The sequence below is a fragment of the Danio aesculapii genome, chromosome 23, assembly GCF_903798145.1.
Source record: "Danio aesculapii chromosome 23, fDanAes4.1, whole genome shotgun sequence".
NCBI classification, from domain to species: Eukaryota; Metazoa; Chordata; class Actinopteri; order Cypriniformes; family Danionidae; genus Danio; species Danio aesculapii.
In genome coordinates, this window is record NC_079457.1 from 22,916,747 (window position 1) to 22,936,478 (window position 19,732).

At 35.5% G+C, this 19,732-nt stretch overlaps 2 protein-coding genes across 3 annotated transcripts in view; both read right to left on the reverse strand.

Moving 5' to 3' along the window:
* Positions 1-1,052: 1,052 nt before the first annotated feature.
* Positions 1,053-10,837, reverse strand: pa2g4b (proliferation-associated 2G4, b). Its single transcript, XM_056449616.1, has 13 exons — positions 10,609-10,837; positions 9,383-9,511; positions 8,992-9,097; positions 8,840-8,909; positions 8,659-8,751; positions 7,065-7,128; positions 6,894-6,972; positions 6,729-6,807; positions 6,480-6,613; positions 4,088-4,182; positions 3,702-3,829; positions 1,917-1,970; positions 1,053-1,825 (listed from the first exon to the last, which is right to left on the reverse strand). The coding sequence occupies exons 1-13, from the start codon at positions 10,694-10,696 to the stop codon at positions 1,760-1,762; spliced, it is 1,185 nt and encodes a 394-aa protein (XP_056305591.1). The 5' UTR covers positions 10,697-10,837; the 3' UTR covers positions 1,053-1,759.
* Positions 10,838-12,902: 2,065 nt separating this feature from the next.
* Positions 12,903-19,732, reverse strand: part of erbb3b (erb-b2 receptor tyrosine kinase 3b) — a 51,072-nt gene continuing 44,242 nt past the window's right edge. For both annotated transcript variants that reach the window (XM_056448748.1, XM_056448747.1), the window contains exons 25-28: positions 19,028-19,210; positions 18,449-18,520; positions 16,439-16,685; positions 12,903-15,108 (exon numbers count right to left, since the gene is read on the reverse strand). In XM_056448748.1, the coding sequence (XP_056304723.1) occupies positions 14,213-15,108; positions 16,439-16,685; positions 18,449-18,520; positions 19,028-19,210 (1,398 nt within the window). In that variant the 3' untranslated portion in view covers positions 12,903-14,212. The remainder of the gene's footprint in view (positions 15,109-16,438; positions 16,686-18,448; positions 18,521-19,027; positions 19,211-19,732) is intronic.

A 19,732-nucleotide genomic window follows, 5' to 3' on the forward strand; every position in this document is an offset into this window, starting at 1 on the left:
TTCTAATAGTAATGATTAAAGTAAATTATCTAAAAGTATTTATATATATTTTTATATTCTGGGGAAAGCATAAGACAAAAAAAGGGGGTCATCCAATTAAATATTGTCAGACTGATAATTCTCATAATTCTGATAAGTAGCATAAACTGTCAGCAAATATAGATTTGAACAACTGTGCACCAGTTCATGCAGATCCGCCGATGCGTGTTCATGCGGGCCGCGGTTACATGGACATGAGCGACGTCGCTAAAAACAAATGCTCAATCAAAACTTTCAAAATCCTGAATCAATATTGGAGTTACTTTTGCACAATGGAGGTAGGAGGACTTCATGGCTGAAGTATTTCTTTTAAACAGGTAATGTTATGTTTTAGTCATGCAAAGCTGATGTAGATTTCGTTTTACGAATGGGCTAAATGCACAGAAGTGTTGTTTAGCCACTGAAATCTTCCAGTGAAAGATTGATATGATCAGTTTCATAAGGCACCTTTTACAGCATCGACAATGTAGATGTTTATTTAGTTTAACAGCAAAGCATCAGTAAATGGTGCTATTCTGCCTAGCCTGCTTTACTGAGGTGAAGTTGATTTTATATTCACATTGGTTCATTTTTGAACATTGACAACCTGTGCTTGACAACGCGCTCCCTATATTGTTTACCATGCTACTTTCAATATTCAGTCTGAAACAGCATGCAAGTGTGGCTTAGGAATAAGTGTAATCTCTGCACATCGCCAGCCCAACACTAAGCATACAATAGTCTCTTTAAGACAAAGTGTGTAAGAGAGTGAGACGTGTTCGCGATTTCAGGAGGCGTGGCTTTGGACAACAGGGGAGGGATTGTATTTGAAAGATCCCTACTTGCAGAACACCTAGTTCACCTTTAAGTTAACTAAATCAATTTTTGTCGAGACAAAATGAATGAACTGTGAGGAACCCTGAATTTTTAATGTACATAAAATGTGTACATTAAAAAAAGTTAATTCATCTTTATTAAAAAAAACAAAAACACAGATTTCTAAAAAAATCTGAAAGCTTAGAAACAAACCAGGCTTTGATCCATAAACTGGCAAATTAAATTTATTAGATGAACGCTTATAAAATGGCAGGATAATTTGGTCAGTCAGTTTAGTGGATAAACAATGTTTTCAGACCAAAACACGCCAAAGGGAAGACCTTACATTAAAAAGAGACTTTGGAAAATGAGCATTTTTTCCAATTTGGGAAATACTAGAAAACGAATGCTGAAGGTCGTCTAACAGAAGTCTAAGCTTACCAAATTGATTAACAGTGCTTCCGTTGTCGTTGTTTTGCTAGATTTAAGGTGTAGTGAGGCAGTTACCGCTCCAAACACAGCTCATCACAACACAAACTATGATCACTTCCCCAACTGACAAAAACTTCAAACAGGGATCTCATCTGCATGGACATGAATGGCACTTTATAGCAATGCTGCTTTAAACAGTGCCACCATTACGCTTTTTATTGTTCATGATGGCTTGTACAATGACAGAGTCAGAGAGTGGCCTTCTGTAAACGCGGTAGGACAGTTTGTACCTGTTCACCGTACGCTCCTCTTTTTAAGAGTGTCAGCCTCGCTCATAGACAAGCAAACGCGGTGGCGTCTTTGACAACTAAAAGAGGAGGTATTGAAAGAGACAGAAGGCTTCTCAGTGGGGCAGGTCATAATTAGCTTTAACGGTTCTGTTCTTTGGGCTGTGCAGAGGCTCTGTCAGTCAGCTTCGCTCGGCAGTGGGAGTCTATGCAGCAGCTTCACTCTCGGCCTCCACGGGTTGTCCAGTAGCACTCTCCGCATTTTTGGATGCCTGGGGATGAGGAAGATTATGCAAATTTGATTTTATATGGCTTGAATGAAGCACCATTAGAGAGTGTGGAAGGAGTGCTGACACAACAAACCTTCTTTTTCTTCTTCTTCTGGGCCTTACGGCTGGCTGAGCTTTGCAACAACGCCTGCAAAATTAAATTTAAAAGTTAGAAATAATTTCAAAATATAATTAAACGTAAAGAAATGTGTCTAAACAAAATAAAATGTTGATTTAAATTAAAATAAATAAATAAATATGCATGTATAAACACATATGGTCACACTTTATAGTAAGGTTTCATTAGTTAATGCAGTGCTTCCCATACATAGACTTTACTTGGGTGGGCTGCCCAGGTATATTAACGGCCACCCAAGTATATTTGGGGACATTTTTTAAAATTATTATTATCATCCTTTTACACTTTTTTTTGTATCCGCCCAATACTCAAACATCCGCGATTGATTAACTAGTGAAAAATCTCCACTCGCCCTACACATTTCCTACTTCTTGTGTGTGTGCAAAAACTGTTAACATTACCACAAACAATCTCATGTGCTCTACAGAGACCCACAGCTACGCGCCTTTTTGGGACTTAAAAATGCATCCATCCGGGGTTTCTAAATCTCCTAAATTGTCTGGCATTGGGCTTTTGGTCTCGCTTTCTAAGTCGTCATCATCGTTTTTATTTTAAGCCTGGCTTCGCTTCGTAGCCGACGGTGTGTGCAAAGCCAAAAGGCTGAGAGAAACATTATATAATTATTTGATCTAAACGACTCAGATAAACTTTTCTATTTACTCACAGGACGAAATTACATCTAAACTGCCTGCAAAATATTTGTACACCGTTAGAAATGGTTAATTCATTTAAATAATTTATACTTTTTATTCTTGTAATTATTATACTTTTTAGAGATTTTTTATTCCATAGATGTTTTTATGTCCTTTATGTAATTAATTTCTCATTCGCTGTGTATTTTTTTATTTGATAATGTTGATATTTTACATATACATATCTAACATGCTTTGGCAAAATGTCAGCAGCAGCTTTTACCTGTCAGTGGGTGCACATGGCTTTTACAAAAATAAAAAGTAAAACAAATAGTGGATTTTTAAAAAAAACACAACTTCAACCCATTAAAAAGAAACAGGGTATAATAATTAAAAATATTGCTAAAAATCACTTTTTTTGTCACATGTAGGCAACCATGTGCTGTGGGTAAAAGGTGTGTTTCAATCCAGCTACCACCTCAAGTATATTTCAAACCTGTGGGAAGCATTGTAATGCATTTACTAACATGAACTAATAATGAAGTTACTATACTATGATATTGAAATAGTTGTACAGCACTTATTAATCATAGTTTAACATTAATGTATTATTAAAAACTAAAATCCATGCTTGTTAACATTAGTTAATGCACCGTCATTTATTGTAAACTAACATCTATATAATAATATTTAAAATGGTCATATTTATATTATATGAATTAATTAAAAAAAATTAACTGAACAAAAGTTTACACAAACCCAATTACATTTATATAAAAAAAATGTTTTTTTAAATCAAATGTAACAACGATCCAGTATTTTAACTGTGAAAAAATAAAAGCTAAATTTAATGTAATTTATTTTTTTTTAAATGGAAATTTTATATATAAAAAGACTTTGAATACTGACATTATTCCAACTTGGCTTTTTCTTACCCAAAGAATATAATGGCAATTCTATAAATACATAGTTTTATACATTTTTATTATAAATGTATTACTTATTACAAATTTTTTTACCCCCAAATGTGACACTTTGGAAGCCATCTGGTGGTAATTTTTCCCCCCCAACCACACACAAACCATTTCCATGCATTAAAGTCTCTCACCTTGAGCTCTGGGTCTTGTACTTCATACTCAGACTTGTAAAGCTCTGGTTCAAAGAGTCCACTGGTGATGCGCAGAGGGCCATTCGCCATGAGCAGCACCGTGAATTTAAACTGCGCTACATGTTCACCTTGAAAGAAAAGAAGAGACAGAAGGTTTGACAATGTGACTCTTGAGACTGTGCTGATGGCACCCAACTCCTAAAATAGGAACAGTCTTTGACCTGCTCATGCGGCAAATGTGCTGGCCGCGCTTCTCTGAGCCCTGACATGACAGGAAATTATTTTTCATTTTCATTTAGCAAAGCTTTAACCTTATCATCGTCATGCCTGGTTGAGCGTTTTACATATAAAAGTGACATTTTCTGACTGATGTGCTTGCGCCTCACCTTCCTTCTCATGCAAGACGCTGAAGGGCTGCAGCAGCTCGTGTTTGGCACACTCAACCACACCGAGACGAGCTTTACTCTCATCTTCAAATGCCCTGAAAAACCACACACACACGCAAAGTGAACAATTGTGAGAGTTTGTTTTGTGCCATTTCTGCTTTCAGTTCAGCTAGTAACAGTGTCAAAATCATACTGTAAGTCTGATTGGAAGCAAATTGCACTTAAACATACAGCTAGTTTATAAAGCAAGTTAAAATCTGCAAATTTAACTGATATTTGACTGAACTGCTATTTTATTTATTTGATGCATTAATATTATTTACACTGTACTGTACAAAAGGCTCTGTAAAATTATTTGAGGAACTACACCTTGAGTTAGTAAAGGTGCATTCAATTGATCCAAAAAGTAAGAGTTTGTTTTCACATTTGCTGCAAAAACATTTTGATTTAAAAAAAATGCTGTAGTTTGCTGTTTTAATGCTGTTTTTTTAACCTCAGTATTTAGAGAATCTCAGTATTTAAAGAAAAGCATCATGGTTTTCACAAACTGTTACCAAAATTGATAAATGATTGTTGAGCACCAAATGTTTTTCTGGAGTATCGATTTTCAAATTGAGCAGTCGCCATGTCAGGAATGAATGACTTTAAGTAGAGAACAGTAAAAGCAGAGAAACATTTGCAAATAGCAATATTTTTGATAAACACTCAGCCTGAATGTGCACAGAAGAACTTGATCTTATTAAATTAAACAGTATTGTTTATATGCATTGTTTAATCGGGGTTTCTGCAGGTTTCTTCAAATTTAAGACTTTTAAAGACCCTTTTAAGAGCATTATGAATGATTTTAAATTTATACAGAGCTAAACATTATTGATTTTTTCAAATGGCCTGGTTACTTCTTTAAGTAGTTCTTGTATTAATGGAAGATCATGTAAATAAATGTGTTACTTTAGTTTCTTTTCATGAAAAGGGAATTTAATATGGAGTATTTATTGTAAAAATGTATAACGGCTGTTGTGAATGGTCTCTCTTTGCAATAAAAAAAAAACAAAAAAAAAACAAATACAAATAAATAACGTTTTGAGATGGATTATTGTCGATTGGGTGTCGATCAGATTGGGTAGCTTTATTTGGACTAAGGAAAATTAAGACCAGTTTAAAATGATTTAATACCTACATCCCAATATTTCAGTGAATTTAAGACTTTAAGGCCTAAAAATGTGTTTTTGAAATTTAGGACATTAAGACTTCAAGACCGTGCAGACACCCTGTTAATATATTGAATTTTAAGCAGTATGGTGTGACAAACAGATGTACTGATCAATCAAAAATCTAACAACACAATGACAATGCGGTTGATACATGACATGGAAAAATGATTAATTATTAATATCCTTTCCACCTACTTTATTTCTATACTATTTAAAAAGAAAACAATATTCATGAACTCAATTATGAATTCATTAACAGAGTTTATCTTACACCCTTAAAACTCCTCTGATCTTTGTTTTAACTGCAAAAAATGCAAAGCATCATTCCATCACTGTTATGGTATTGTGGCAATCTCTTTTTGGAGGAAAATACACCATTTTCTACAAGGACTTCTTAAGATAAAATTTTGTTCCCACACCAAGCATTTGTTTTTAATCTTGCTTTATCTGGCAAAGAAATGTATACTTCTATTGTGGTCATCTCCTTAGGAAACCTCCTTTAAAATGTGGTTGTCTCAAGTATGTAAGCTATTTCCACTCGAGAAACTGACCTATGACATAAATCAAAAGTCTGATGATTTTTGGCAGCTACAGACACCTTTTTGGCATTACATTAATAATTTCTCTAATTAGAGAACTAATTTCTCTAATAACTAATTATTATTCTATGACGCATATTTAGCTCCTAGCCTGACTGTATTATCCTGTTTACTTGTTTCCCATTATTTACTACTGCATAGCTGTATAAACTGTATTTGTAAGTGCTGATGTGTTAAAATAACTGACAATTAGTAAAAAAAAAAAAAAAAAAAATTATTATTTCAAAAATAAGTTTTTCCATGGTTGTCCCAACTGGGATACATTTGTAAATTCGAGCTTAATTAAACTGATTATGTTATAGATTTTTATTGAAATTGTTAATATAAGAGATTAAACAGTTGGGTAAAGCAGGCATATAATGCAGTGATGCTAAATACTCCATTGCTGATTAAAATTCTATACTATCAATGATTTCAAAAATAATTTTGCTTCAACATCATAGACGTACAGGCAGTAAAAAAGTTAAGAAATACCCATTTTACCAGTGCTGTTTACCCCTTTAACATTACATTTTTTATTTATGTACGGAATTGTCATTTGTATTTTCTTCCACCATAAAAAAATAATAATAAAATAAGCACCTTAAAGTAAATGGCATGGCATCAAATCGCCGCTCCACCTCACTGAAGAACATCCTGGAGGTCTTCATCTTCAGGCCGTACTGTTTACTGGGGTCTCTCTTGTAAACAGTGGTCCTTTGTCCAGAATCTCTAGCCTGACCAAAAAAAATAAAGAAATGTGATCAGCCGTCTTTACAGAATATTAGCCATCTTTAATGAATGCTAACGCCAGACATTGAGAGAACAGCGGCTCTGAGGCGAGTCTTTCACCTTTCCTTCTCCAGTGCTAACGAGCACGTCCACAGCGTACACCTCGTGCACTTCAAATTCTGCCTTCTCATGGTCCTTCCTTACAGTAGACAAGGACAGACAGCGTTTAGCACAGAGGAACACTCAATCACTTGCAAAAACAATCTAGAGCTTCATCGTACTGACCTTTGCTGGTCGGTGGGGTTCTGAATGATAGTCTTCTCTCCATCAATGACATGCTGCTTTAACTGATGAGACAACATGCCTGCGTACAGAGACAGAAGGATGTGGAAAATTTTTTTTAAATCACATGATGGTGTTTTGAATAGAATGTTAGAAAATCATTGATCAGCTCACCTTCTATGGGCATGCATTTGAAGGACTGGGCAATCTTGTTCCAGGCTTCTGTGACCTGAGAGTTCTGACCGTAACAGAAAGGCAGACAGACAGACACTGAGTGTGTTTACATGCCTCATAAGCTGACACTGCAGGCGGTCATACCCATATTCCTTTTTTCAGAATAAGGTCATAAACAGTTTAAGAATAAAACAATCTTGTGCTGATTAAAACCAGTATATAAACATATTAACCTGCTCCCTGTCAATGTATTGAAGTGTGCATGTCTGATATGTGACAGAACCACAGCCTTAAAGTTTGCGTGAAAGGTTGTTTTGGTAATCTTCAATCAAAGTCTGACCTTGCGTTTGGAGTGGCTGTACTTCTCTGACGATGTCAGTTTGATGATATCTGGCACAATATTTAAGCCACGCCCCTTTTATGTTAGTTTGGTATAAGTGAATGATACGCAAATAGAAAGCTCCGCCCCTGATTCAATATTCTGCTTCAGTTGGAAGTACGTTAACATACTGAAGCAACTTCTAGTTCATGCAGACTTTTAGGCACCGGGAGGATTTTTACTCGCACTTATCACAGACATTTAAAGACTCAACAATGGATGCTAATGTGCAAAATAGAAAACATAAATGCGTCATTTTTACAGAAGAAAGCAAACAAACTTTGGGCTCATTATTATGGTTTGATTCACCACATTAAAACTGGCTGACTAATAAGATTAGTGATGTTGTTCAGATGCCTGGAGCTGCTGAAGTTACATGAAACATGGCTTGCCGGTGCTCAAGCACAAATTGTCTGGATAAGCACACATTTCTAACGATGAACAAGATGCCTTTAACCAAGATGAAAGTGGAGCAGCTCGTTTTAAAGGTGTCTAAAGACAAAGAAATGTATGATAAACATGACGGTGACTGCAAAAATGTCAACCAGAGGAAGTTGTTCTGGAGAGGAATAGCAAATCAAATAGGATTTGTTGGTGAGCTTCATTTCACTTAAGCGCTATCTATTGCAAGTTAACACAGCTCATCGCCAATAAGAATTAGGATATGATTGGCAAAAAATATCTTAGGGGAAAAAGGTGAGAGTAGGAAAAAATAAATAGATAAGGTCCACACAAGTCTTTACTGTAGATTTAAGTATGTCCAGCAAACACTTTCCAGTAAGGGAGCTAGAAATAAACCAAAACCTCCGATGCTTACTTGACAAAGAATTATAGAAGTCTCATCTTGCACAGCAGAAATTGAAGTGCGACAGTCAAAATTTTGCATTTTGAGCTGTAGATTTCCTGCTGACATGTAGGAAACCTCTTTTTTGCCTTATTTTTTTCTTTAAATATACAACTGATTAAAAACAATTTGATACTTAGAATTAAATCAGCTTATTAATATTTTTGACATAACTACCAGGAGATGGAGTCATTTATTAACACAGTCTTGTAAATGTAGACTGGACAGCATGATATTTCACCAAGCAGAGTTGAGTTTGTGAGTTGTCAGCATATTGGTGTGTGGATCTAAACATACTCAACAACAACAACATCATCATCATCATCATCCTAAATGTCTTTTAAACACGTTTCTGATTGATTCTAACTAACCTGATTTCCAGGCTTTACCAGCCGAAGAGCAGCTTCTGCACACAAATGGGCAGCTTTGATCACATCTGCTTTTCGTCCTGTCACTGGAGCATCCTAGAAGAACGGTTATGGAGACTTAAGTGAACTACTAAAAGAAGGAAAACTAGTTTTTTGTGTGTTCATAATGAAGAGAGAGACGTACCTTGGTGGCACCAACCACAAAGCTGTGAGCAACGTTAGAGATGAAGCCGTCCACGTGTACCCCAAGGTCACTGAGGAAAATGTGCAACAGTAAGGAATTGTGCTTTTATCCAGATATATATTTATTTTACATCAGGTAGATATAAAACATACATTTTAACCAAGTCACCGTCTTTGAGCATGTAGTCTGGATCACTTTTTATTGGTGAGAAGTGACACACGCAGTTGTTCACAGACACACAGGTGGGAAAGGCAATTCCTGGCGCACAAAGATACCACATGATTTTGTTCTAGTATACACATTAAATAAATAAACAATAAAAAAAGTTGTTTTACCACATTTAAAATAACTGATTTAAATTTTTGATGAATAAACATTTATAAAAATACTATTATTTAATAAATAGTTAAAGTGAAATTAACATCTAGATGTATACTAAATAAGTATAAATGATTTAGGATTTATAGGAAAACCGTTTTTAGAATTCAACCAGTTTTAATGTGAAAAAAAAGAAGAAAGAAATGTGAAAAGAAGCATTTGTACCTTTCTTGATCTCCTTCTCCTTCTTAAAGACCTTGCCTGTTTCAGCAGCAATGAAAGCGTCTCCTTTCTCGCACAGGCTGAGAACAGACACACCAGGCTTGGCTGCTTCAATGACCGTCTTCAAAGCCACTAAGGAGAAAGGGACGGAGGTTCCACATTAAAAAAAAGTTCCCTTCCTTAAGCACAGTGTGACATGATCTGGTCCGAAGGAGATCAATACACATTAAATCAGTAAAGCACTTCTAGCAAAAGCAACCGCAACAACGATTGACAGAAGCTAAAGCTTTCTCAGCACCTGTCATTACATAATGAGGTAAAGTAGGTTTTATATTCGCACATATAAATTTATATTTGCAAATATAAAACCAACTTTACCTCAATTCATTACGTTTACTCCCCAAAAAATAAAATGACACAACAACTATATGATAAAAGAAGATATGCATTTACTGTTTGAGTCTTATGTTGCATGGGTTTACTTATGGCTATAGCCAAAAATACATTGTATGGGTAAAAATTATAACGTTTTTCGTGCCAAAAAACATTCAGATTTTACATCACGCATAAAATTCAAATAAAAAAAAACCTTGATAATTATTACTTGTTTTGTGTTCTAGGGTCACACATGTCTGTAACATTTCTTCAAAATATCATAGAAAAATAGTAATTTTAGAGCTTCATAGCTGTATATTTACGACATATATCCATATAACGTAACACATATATCTGTAAGTAACCTAATAACATTAACGTTAGTCAGAATCGGTCACCACTTGCTCTCATTCTACAAACTAACATGAACTAAAAGTGAATGGTGACTCAGGTTGTCAGTCACTAAACATCTGTCAAACATTTCCCAGTGTGCTTCACAGACAGTTTTAGAGCAACACGAGTTTGAGTAATAATGACTGAGCATAACTTCACGGTTCAATATTAAATTTCCACTTTAAGTTGCTCACGTTACAAGTGCAGCTAATTAGCTAACCCGCTAAGTTAGCCGACTATATATTAACGTAACAAACGCACTTGAGAGCAAAAACATCGCATGCTTATGCTTGTCCACACGAAGGCAAGTTAAGTCAAGTCGAGTCAAAATAACAAGAAATAACCGGTATGTGCGCTTTTCTCGGTACAGCTCGCAGACACATGGCCGAGCGCTGAGCTGAAGCTCCACTCGGTCAAACTCAACCTTTAATCGCACATAAAGATACACAATCAGTTCTTACGGTTGGCAATGTCGGCGCCCATCTTGTACTTTGTGACCACCAGGTCATCAGCAATGGTCTGCTCTTGCTGGTCATCGTCTCCTGACATGATTGTCAGTTCTGAGGTTCAAGAGGAGCTCGTAACTTTTTCCCTCGCTTCGCTCGTGGGATGATGATGATGGTGGAGCTCAGCACGCTTCACATCCACAGTCTGCGCCACCAGCCGCCGTGGAAACGCGCAAGATGGCCGACCACGGGCGCGCGCTTCAAAATAAAAGTCAACGGGATACGGAACACTCAACAGTGACCTCTGCAAGCCATTTTAACATTTATTTTGTGACCCATACTATTGCTAGTACGATTTTTATTTTTTATTTTTCAAATCTGAGATTATTTTTAAGTCGTAAAATGTGTCCTAAGACGGACCTAAAACGTGTAAATTAATTTGAGTGGTAGGCAAAATACAATAAATGAAATCTGGTAAAGCATTGATATTTTTATGTCTTATTTGCCATATATTCTTTTCTAAACTCAGTTTAGAAGTCTGTTTATTATGTCATGAAACATGATTAATCATTCATTCAGTCATTCATTTTTTTTTTCGGCCTTTTTAATCAGGGGTCGCCACAGCAGAATGAACTGCCAACTTATCCAGCATATGTTTTACGCAGCGGATGCCCTTTCAGCTGCTACTCATCACTGGGAAACATCCATACACTCTCATTTACACACATAGGCCTACACTACGGACAATTTTAGGTTACCCAATTCACCTATAAGCACGTACGTCTTTGGGGAAACTGGAGCACCCGCAGGAAACCAAGGCTCGAACCAGTGATCTTCTTGCTGTGAGGCAACAGCACTATCCACTGCGCCACCGCACCTCCAAACATGATTATATATATTTTTAAACATGCAACAACCTTAACTTTTTTATTCAATCTTTATATCTGTCTATATATGTACACCTATCAAGCCTTCCAGCCATCACAGCAACCAACCCCAAGTATTTAATTTTTAATGTATTTTTAATGTATTCTAGGCAAGCCGAGTTTATTTATATAGCACATTTCATACACAATGGTAATTCAAAGTGCTTTCCATAAACAAGAATAAAAGAAACATAAAATGCAAGTATACACAATAAAAACAAGAAAGAAGAAAACAGGTTTTAATTGAATGAAAAAAGAAAGAAAGACACATATAGTGAGGTCTGTCGGACATAGCAGAGTACTCATTAATAAAGGCTAAACAGATGTGTTTTAAGTCTTGATTTGAAAGAGCCTAATGTTGGAGCACATCTGATCATTTCTGAAAGGCGGATAGACCCTGCTTATACTAAACTCTTGGAATTTCTAATTTACTCGATCCTAATAATCTGAGTGATCTGGTAGGTTTATCTGTAATATATATAATTATGGTGAATGTATATGGTATGGTATATCTGTAATGTATTAAGGTCAGAGGCCATTTAGTGATTTATAGAATAGTATTACTTTAACATTTATTCTGAATGTAAATGGGAGCCAGTGTAAAGTAGGCATGGGACGATAACCGTTTTCAAGGTATGCCACGGTTTGGAAAAGTCAAGGTTTTAAAACTTGTCTGAAAATTTTCTGTAATACCGTTCCTTAGATGTGTGTAAGATTTTTCATTTCCTTTTTTTTTTTCTTTAGTTTTTAGGACAACAGAAAAGATATCCAAAGATGCCATTTTAAATTGTAAAGAAATCTGTGCTTTTGCAACTAATGAAGACAGCAGAAGTCAATGATTCATTTTCATTATTTAGCCTGACATGTTTACTGTTCCATAATATTTTTAATCTTTAAAAAAAATATATATATATTGTTTTCAAAGGGCAAAAAATTGTAGTTTTTTTACCAAAACATTAAAAAAGAATATATTTTTAGAGCAGTAATCACAATACTGTTATACTGTGAAACCATGATATTTTTATCCAAGGTTATCATACCGTCAGAATCTTATACCAGCCCATGCCTAGGGTAAAGACCTGAGGACAGGTGTGATGTGCTCTGATTTTCTAGTTCTGGTCAGAAACTTGGTAAGAATTTTATTCTCAAAATGTTAAAAGCATAATTTCCACAAAATGTCATCCACCACAAAATCCTTTCAAACAAAGGAAGTCATTTATGTCCTTGTGTTGTTTTAATTTTTATAGCAATTTTCACATTTTTAATAAAACATTTTTTATAAAATGATGTCCAGTATGTTTTATACACATGATTAACAAATCACTGATGACAGTAAAATAACTGTACATAATAATAACATCTTCAGTATGGGAGACAACTTCATGTTATGAAGATTACTTTATTGATTAACAAAATCAATATACAATTACAGTTTTTTTCTCCCTCATCGAGATCCTAAATGAAGATCATCATCTTAAAAAAGAGTCAATACAAAAACATGTGAGACAAAAAAAGTGGAGGTAGTCCAATCTTCAAAAAGTAATTTACACTATAATAAAGTATATTTTCTTGGCACATAGCATAATTTCATGTGTAGAAATGCTGAACACACATATAGAAATGCGCTGGGGATGCCAGTCCATTCAATTTCCGTCACATCCCTTTAGTTAAAGTCGATATGAAATCAAAATAGCCTCTTCTTATTTTTAGATGTATATGTAGTGTTTGTTATAAACAATGTATCTGTGCACTTCATTATCTTGTAAATTCATTCACTGAACTAATCGTTTATTTGACCTCAAATTAATGGGGGGGGGGGTGCATGGGGGGAAATCAGTGAATCAAATGTATGTATTTATTTAAATTACATAAAATGTATTTAAGTTTCAGTTTTTTTTTGTGGGATAGGCTATTTAATGTATTCTGACCTGATTAGCTATTTTCGGCTTACTTTAGGTCAAACTATACAAACTGTGCATCTAATCTGACTTTACTTTTAGGTTTTATGTAGAAACAAAAACCTATTTTATGAGAAATCAGTCTTGTGAACTCTTACAGTGTCTAACGGTCTATCTAAATCTGCTGGTTTCAGACTGCTGAATGACTTGATTATGCATTCACAATGGTATGAACCGTTATAGGGGTGGTCAAATGGATATCTATTATTTTAATTATTATCATTATTATGTAAAATACAGATCAGAGTAAACTCTTTCTTAGATTCAAAGGGACCCCTATACATCTTGTTTTGACATTTTTCATGGGGGTTCAAGCCTTAATTAGGGGGATCAATCCCCCCTGTAATTCACACCCCGATAACCTCTCCTCCCTCCCTGGAAATGACATTTCTTCACTTCTGGTCACATGGAATGCCTTTAGGGCGGGGCTAACATCGCAGGTCTAGTTTCTGCTCCAGAAATCTGTCACGAGAATTAGCAATATGGTGGTTACTAGTTGTATTTTTGTTTGCTCTGCTTCTCATGTCCTCTTCTGTTGACAGCAATCCTACACAAACTGGCATTCAAATCTCCCTCCATTTTGTTGGAAACGCCCATTCATCGGTTTCCAGAAGACAAAATCATGCACCGGCGTACATTTTTTTCTAATTTCAGAAACAGTTTCAATCGAATGTACATCACAATAGGGGGAAAAGGACAATTTTAGCGTCTTTTTCATGCTAACTTTAAAGTCATTCATGTGCACACGGTGTCCTGCTTGTGGAAAAGTCTGCTGTGCCAGTAATCTGGGTTGTCAAAAGAAGTGTTTTGCGGCTCCATTCCAGCACACACTTTTATGTAAGATCTGAGGCCAGTATTTTGCGTCTCCTCTCCCACAACAGGCCTTCCCTTTACCGGGACATTCTGATAATCTCCAACCTCACAGCCACTTCTTCCAGATGCCTCCATGTCCACATATTCACTGCGTCTCTGCGTCGTATTGCCATCAGAATCTGGATTTTCATTAAATCTCAGAGGTTGACTTATATTTTGATAAATCGCTTCCCTCTCCGCCTCATTTGGACTGTTTGTTGTGCGTTTGCCTGCTACATTTTGTTGGTGTTTATCTGTACGTATGTCCATGTATTCATATTCAACCATCGCCAATCGTGGCTGCTGTTCTTCCTCTTCAGATTGACCACCATCATTAAATGTTTCCGTTCCGATCAGGCAGTTTTCAGCAGACTCCAAGTTTTCAGGTTGAAAACTAGCCTCCTTCTCTGACTCTTGGGTTTGTGTTGAGTCCGTTTCACTTTTCTGTGGTAAAAGGTTCTCTTGATTTTGTGCTGAGTCCGTTTCTCTTTTGTGTGGTAAATAGTTCTCTTGGGTTTGTGTTGAGTCCGTTTGTTTTTTCTGTGTTAAAATGTCGTCTTGGTTTAGTGCTGAGTCTGTTTCTTTTTTCTGTGGTAAACTGCTACATATGTGTGGAGAAACAGGGGATGCTGGTTTTAAATGGTCAGTGCTGTCTGTGGGCGAGGAGGAAAGTTTGTTTGTCTGTTTGTTCATTAGCTCGTACTCTTGTGGGGCGTCTGTTTTTGAAGTGCTTTTGGAGTTTCTGGATGTCCTACTTTGAGGAACAGCACATCTGAAATCTAAAAAAAAGATATGTGTTATAAAGATCAACAAAGTTGAGGTTAGGGTTGGGTCAGTGTTTATGCATTATGGTAGAGGTGCCCAACCCTGTTCTCTGAGATCTACCTTCCTGCAGACTTTAGCTGCAATCTTGATCAAACACACTTGTCTTTAATTACCAAGTGCTCCTTCAGATCCTACATAGGTAGTTCAGCTGTGTTTGATCAGGGTTGGAGCTGAACTCTGCAAGAAGGTAGATCTTCATAAATTGGGTTGAACACCCCAGCACTATGCAATCAATAATGCAATGACATTTTGAACACCAAAATTGGTTTGAAGGGAAAATGATGTATATACAATAAAGTGTAAAACTACAATTTGTTGATGGGACTGCTGGATGAAAGGATTGAATTCATATTTATGGTGACACTGAAATGATTTGTTAAAATGTATTAATAATTCTGTCATATTTACTCACCTTCATGATATTACCAACTTTCAAAACTTTTAATCTTAAAATAAAATCTTAAAAATATCTTCATTTGGGTTGTGAAAATGAACAGTGATACCAAAAAAAAATGTAAAATTCCTCTCCATTTTATGAATTTCTTTCTTCTGAACAACAAGAAATTCAGAAGAATGATGGAAAAAAGCTGCCATTGACATCCATAGTAAGAGGGAAACATCCATCTATGACATACATAGTAAGAAGGAAATACTATAGAAGTCAGTGGTTGGAAAGAATGGAAATACTACAGAAGTCAGTGGTTGTAAAGAATGGAAATACTACAGAAGTCAATGGTTGTTTTTTGTCCAACATTCCTCACAATATCTCCTTTTGTGCTCAACAAAAGAAAGAAACTGAAACAGGTTTGGAACAAGTAGAGAATGAGTACATAATGACAGAATCAAGTTTTTTAGATGAATTATTCATTTAATGAGTTTAAGGGTATGAGGATTTGTAAAAGATTTTAGGGTAAATTTGCCCTTTAAATCTCAATCTTTAGTTTTGCTTCTAATGTAAATCCTTGACTGAACCTTCCTGCCATTTCATTGTTGTAATGACTTTGATGCAACTTTGTTACTTTTAATATGGAAGTAGTCCCTTCTTTTAAATTAATAATATTAGATTATGCTAAACACAATATATATATATATATAGTTTACACTTTTGTGTAAAAATGTGAATTAGCAGAGCACTGTAATCGCATCAGTTCAAGCACTATGTGAATTAATCACATTTTGACATTTATTACGATCATATCAATATTTACTTTGATCATTTCTGTGACAGTATCACCCAGTCTTCGTCGAGTCTCAGTAATCACCTAGAGAGTAATAACGTTTTACCTCTTTCGGTGGGCAGCACGTATCCATAATGATCTTCATCTACACCCTCCAGACCGGGAGAGAATGGATCTGATGCGACAGACACTCCGCCGGATATGTAGGCACTGTCCATTCGACTGCGTCCTTTGCGAAGACTGCCAGTTTGAGAAGTGATTTCAACCGCTTCAATGTCCACGATGGTCCCCCGTCCCTCCGAACACTCAGACTCTGTCCTCACTGAGCCAGTCTTCCTCCTCTGGGCTCTCAACTGAGTGGAAATCACACATAAATATTGTTTTACATTCTGGGACAGATTTGGCAGCACAAACCTCTTTTGGATATATTTGTAGGAGAATCTCTTTCAGACTCCAAATTTATGGAAGTAGAACATTAACCACGGTGATTTACAGTGGTTTGTGATAAGACAGTTTTACTGGTGTTTGTGGCATCATTTAACACTACAAATATTTTTATGCCTGTGCTGTTAGTATGCCTTATCATCAACCTATTTTGCACAGGCTTATGTACAGTGCATATGCTGCGTAATGTAAAAGAGCTTTTGTAGGATTGCTCTCTCACACTCAAAAGCAACATGTTGTTGCTTGTTCAAACTACTTATTTAAAAGGAGCTTAAACTACACCATTCTTGACATTACGTTGAGATATCTTAATTTTATTTATTTTTTTTGCTTAATCCACTTAAATTTGTTAAAACTTTTAAGTTAATTTAATTTATTTGTGTTGGGATAATATGAATGAATTGTGTAGAACCCTGCATTACTTTTTACAGTGCATGTTAATTTCACTGTAAAAATGCTTGGTTCCACAAACTTCCTTTATGTTGTCTCAACACAAATCGACTGAGTTAACTTAATCATTTTAACTAATTTAAGTGGATTGAACATAAAACAATTAAGTTGTCACAAAAAACTTACGAATTGTGTTTTCAGCTCCTTTTAAACAAGTAGCATGAACAAGAAGCTACATAAATTCTTTGAGTGTTGACCTATTTTTTTACCCTCATTGATGATTAGTGAAGTTTCACAAACTAATTTCGAGAAGAGCACGTGATATGATTGAGCATGGCTGGTTTCTCATCCGCAATCAGTAATAATCCAATCAGATTGATCCAAGCGTACAATAAATCGACAGATTTTACCCTACTGCCTCATCTTCGTTTTGGAAGAATCCCCCCTTCCACCCCATCTCCTCCTTTTCCTCCCTTTTCTAAGGGGAGCTCTTGAGACCTACCTGATCTCCGACGCCCTTTATATGCTTATTGACCAGGCGGGAGCCTTGGGCTCAATTATCTCCGAGCTCAGGGTTCTCTCCTGGGACAGCATGCCAAACTTGCTATTAACGCCAAGTAAATCTAAGTGTGAACTCTTGAAACTATTTTGTTGATTCTCAGGAAATATCAGAATGGAATACAGAATACAACTCTGTAAAGAATCAACATTTCACCCTAATAACAAACCCAACCCAAACTAATCCCTAACTACGACTTTAAGGTCCCGGCTTGGCTATCATTGAATAGAGTTAAAGCCCTCTTTTTTATATAATGAAGAGAACATTTTAATAAAATACAATTTTAAAAAAGGTAAGTTCAGACAATAACATATCACATTTACACTGTCACAATCAGTATATTTCTCACACAAGTATTACAGCTCCATTTCCAAACAGGTTAAGTACTTGGATCATTTTTTATAGTATAGGTTTAGCTTGTCCATTTGCTTATAAGACATTTTTTTCAATGACGCCACTCTAGGAAGTTCTACTGAACATTCTTGAAGGGAAGGAGCATCTTCTCAATTTCAGCTCCTAAGAACTATTTGTATGCCAATCAGTAAACTGGTTTGGACCCAGGATTTTATTCTTTTTTTATTATTATTAATATCAACATATTTTAGGACTGTCTAAGAGAACTAAAACAGCTTTGGGAGTAGATTTAGGTACTGTGAAAAGCGCAAAACAGATAAATAGAAACAAAATTTAAAATGGTCAAGTCTCCATGCTGTCAAATCTGACCTGTCTATGTTCATCTCCTGGGCCGGGGGTCATGGGGAGATAACCTATCAGTGCTGTATGTTCTGAGGTGCTCTGAACAGAGAGGGAGAGAGAGAGAGAGAGAGAGAGAAGAAAATGATAATTTATCATTTGATCAAATATCAAATTCACATGTTTGCACAAAATGATCTCTGTAGCATCATGATACCGAAGAGAGGAATGATGATGAAAATTCAGCTTTAAATCACAGAAACAAATAGCATTTTAAAGTTTATTACAATGCAAAACATCAGTAGCTAAATTTCAGATTCAGAGTATTGCAAATTGTGCCTTCACTAGAAAAAACACAGAGTTTTTGACTTGTTTCTAGTCAAAATATAGTTTTTCCTTAAAACAAGCAAAATAATCTGCCTATAGGGTAAGCAAAATAAACTTATTTCAAATTGTGCTTACCCCATTGGCATATCATTTTGCTTGCTTTAAGCAATTATGAGTAATTTGGACTAGAAACAAGATGAAAATTCTAAATAAGAAAAGCTTTTTATTCAGTGTTGGTGAGCCCAAACGTTTAAATGGTACTGTAAGCAAGACATATTTCACCTTGTAGGAGGCAATCCGGACACGAGAATGACTTCTAGTAGGTGAGAGCTGGAGAGGAGGAGTCGCAAACCCAACCTGCAACCCTTCATCTTCATCATCGTCCTCCTCTTCCAATCCTGCCTCTAAATGAGAGCTTTTAACATACCGCTGGCTTTCCTCTGCACCACCACCATTCTGTGCGGGCTACATCATGACAGAAATCAATGTTTAAACCATGCATTTATTTAAAATGTATATTCAGCAAACAAAATATACACTGCTTTAAACTAATATTGGCACTTTAAACATTTAATCCTACAGCACACACAAAACAAAACACTCTGCTCTCATTTAGAACCAAAAAATTGTAAAACAGCACAGTTATATATATATATATATATATATATATATATATATATATATATATATATATATATATATATATCTAAAGTAAGAATTGTTAGCCCCCCTTTGAAATTATTATTTTTTTAAATATTTCCCAATTGATATTTAACAGAGCAAGGAAATTTTCACAGTATGTCTGATAATGTTTTTTCTTCTGGAGAAAGTCTTATTTGTTTTATTTCGGCTAGAATAAAAGAAGTTTTTAATTTTTTTAAAACTATTTTAATGTCAAAATTATTAGCCCCTTTAAGCTATTTTTTTCGATAGTCTACAGAACAAACCATCATTATACAATAACTTAGCTAATTACCCTAACCTGCC